General features: G+C 48.8%; 1 protein-coding gene across 1 annotated transcript; it reads left to right on the top strand.

Annotated features, from left to right (window-relative positions):
• The first annotated feature begins 402 nt into the window (after positions 1–402).
• LOC149842011 (arginine decarboxylase-like) lies at positions 403–904 on the top strand. Its single transcript, XM_090000571.1, has 2 exons — positions 403–495; positions 581–904. The coding sequence occupies exons 1-2, from the start codon at positions 403–405 to the stop codon at positions 902–904; spliced, it is 417 nt and encodes a 138-aa protein (XP_089856697.1).
• The last annotated feature ends 290 nt before the right edge of the window (positions 905–1,194 follow it).

Here is a 1,194-nt window from a genome sequence, read left to right as displayed (position 1 = left end):
CAGGCGAACGTCTCCACTTTAAATGGTTAACATCAAACTTTCTGGATGAAGGACTTTTTTGTCCTTTTCCCCACCCGTCGTTTCACAACTTTTGAATGGAAGATATTTTTGTCATTTCCTCGAACCGTCATTTCAGGGCAAGAAAAGCAAGTAAGGGTGATTAAGTCTTTGCAACAGCACCAGAGTCCGATGCAAAGTTATGTCAACATACACGGGAATACGAGCCCCATGTGCATGAATACATGGCGCTCATTCGATCCCCCGAACACGGACGTGGGATTCAGTGAATCATCGGGGGCGAACATACACAACCCTCTGAGGGTTCTTAATTTTCTTTAAACCTTACTTTTAAAGCTTCTTGCCCCCACCCCTTTTTTCGCAGCTTCCATCGCGGTCGCCGCCATGGATTTTGGCAACCGTCCGATGGAGGAGACCACCACCACCTTTGCAGCTCTGCTGACTCCGCTGCTCATCAGTGCTCCGTTGTTCTCCTATGTGACCACTGCCGTCGATTTTGGCATAACAACCTAGTGGTTCCCACTGCTGCCTCCAGCTGCTCTGTTTCGATATTGGGTCGCAGATCCCGTCCATCAACCTTCAGAGCGACGACGTGGGCGAGGCCACGCAGATCTACTATGCACTTGTCAGCAACGGTGCATCGATGAAGGTGTTTAACATCGACGACGAGCTCAGGATCGACTACGATGGCTCGTTCTTGAAGACATCAAACATGTCCATCAGATACAACCTCGAGGAGTACACTACCACCGTGGTTTGTGTTATCCAATATGCCTCCGATCGAAAGTTCGTCGAGCACTTGGTGCTCTGCGGCGAGAGTGGGCACACCCTCGTCTCTAACCACTATGTTCTCATCTTCGAGGCTATGGTCTCCCTACTGATCTAGGGCGTGGATCCATACTAGGATCCAACAATTAGATGGGAAGTCACTACTCGCATAGCCACGAATCATGGAGTTCTAGGCGAACACATCAAGATTATGGATTTGATCAAAGACAGATTGTGCATAGCTCAGGCTTCCGAGGCAAGAGAAGAGAAGGATCCCTCTCATTATGAGTGTGTTGTGCTGCATCCCCAGTTTGATGACTTGGGAATGACTCATGGAGGTGCATTTTTGGAGGGCGTTGGATCAACTCAAGATGCCTAAAATTTGATGTTGTAAGTTGCTGACTGGTG

Source organism: Nuphar pumila, chromosome 3, assembly GCF_984573655.1.
Source record: "Nuphar pumila chromosome 3, dmNupPumi1.hap1.1, whole genome shotgun sequence".
NCBI lineage: Eukaryota > Viridiplantae > Streptophyta > Magnoliopsida > Nymphaeales > Nymphaeaceae > Nuphar > Nuphar pumila.
The sequence above is the reverse complement of the archived record's forward strand: the minus strand, read 5'-3'. Positions and strand labels throughout refer to the sequence as shown.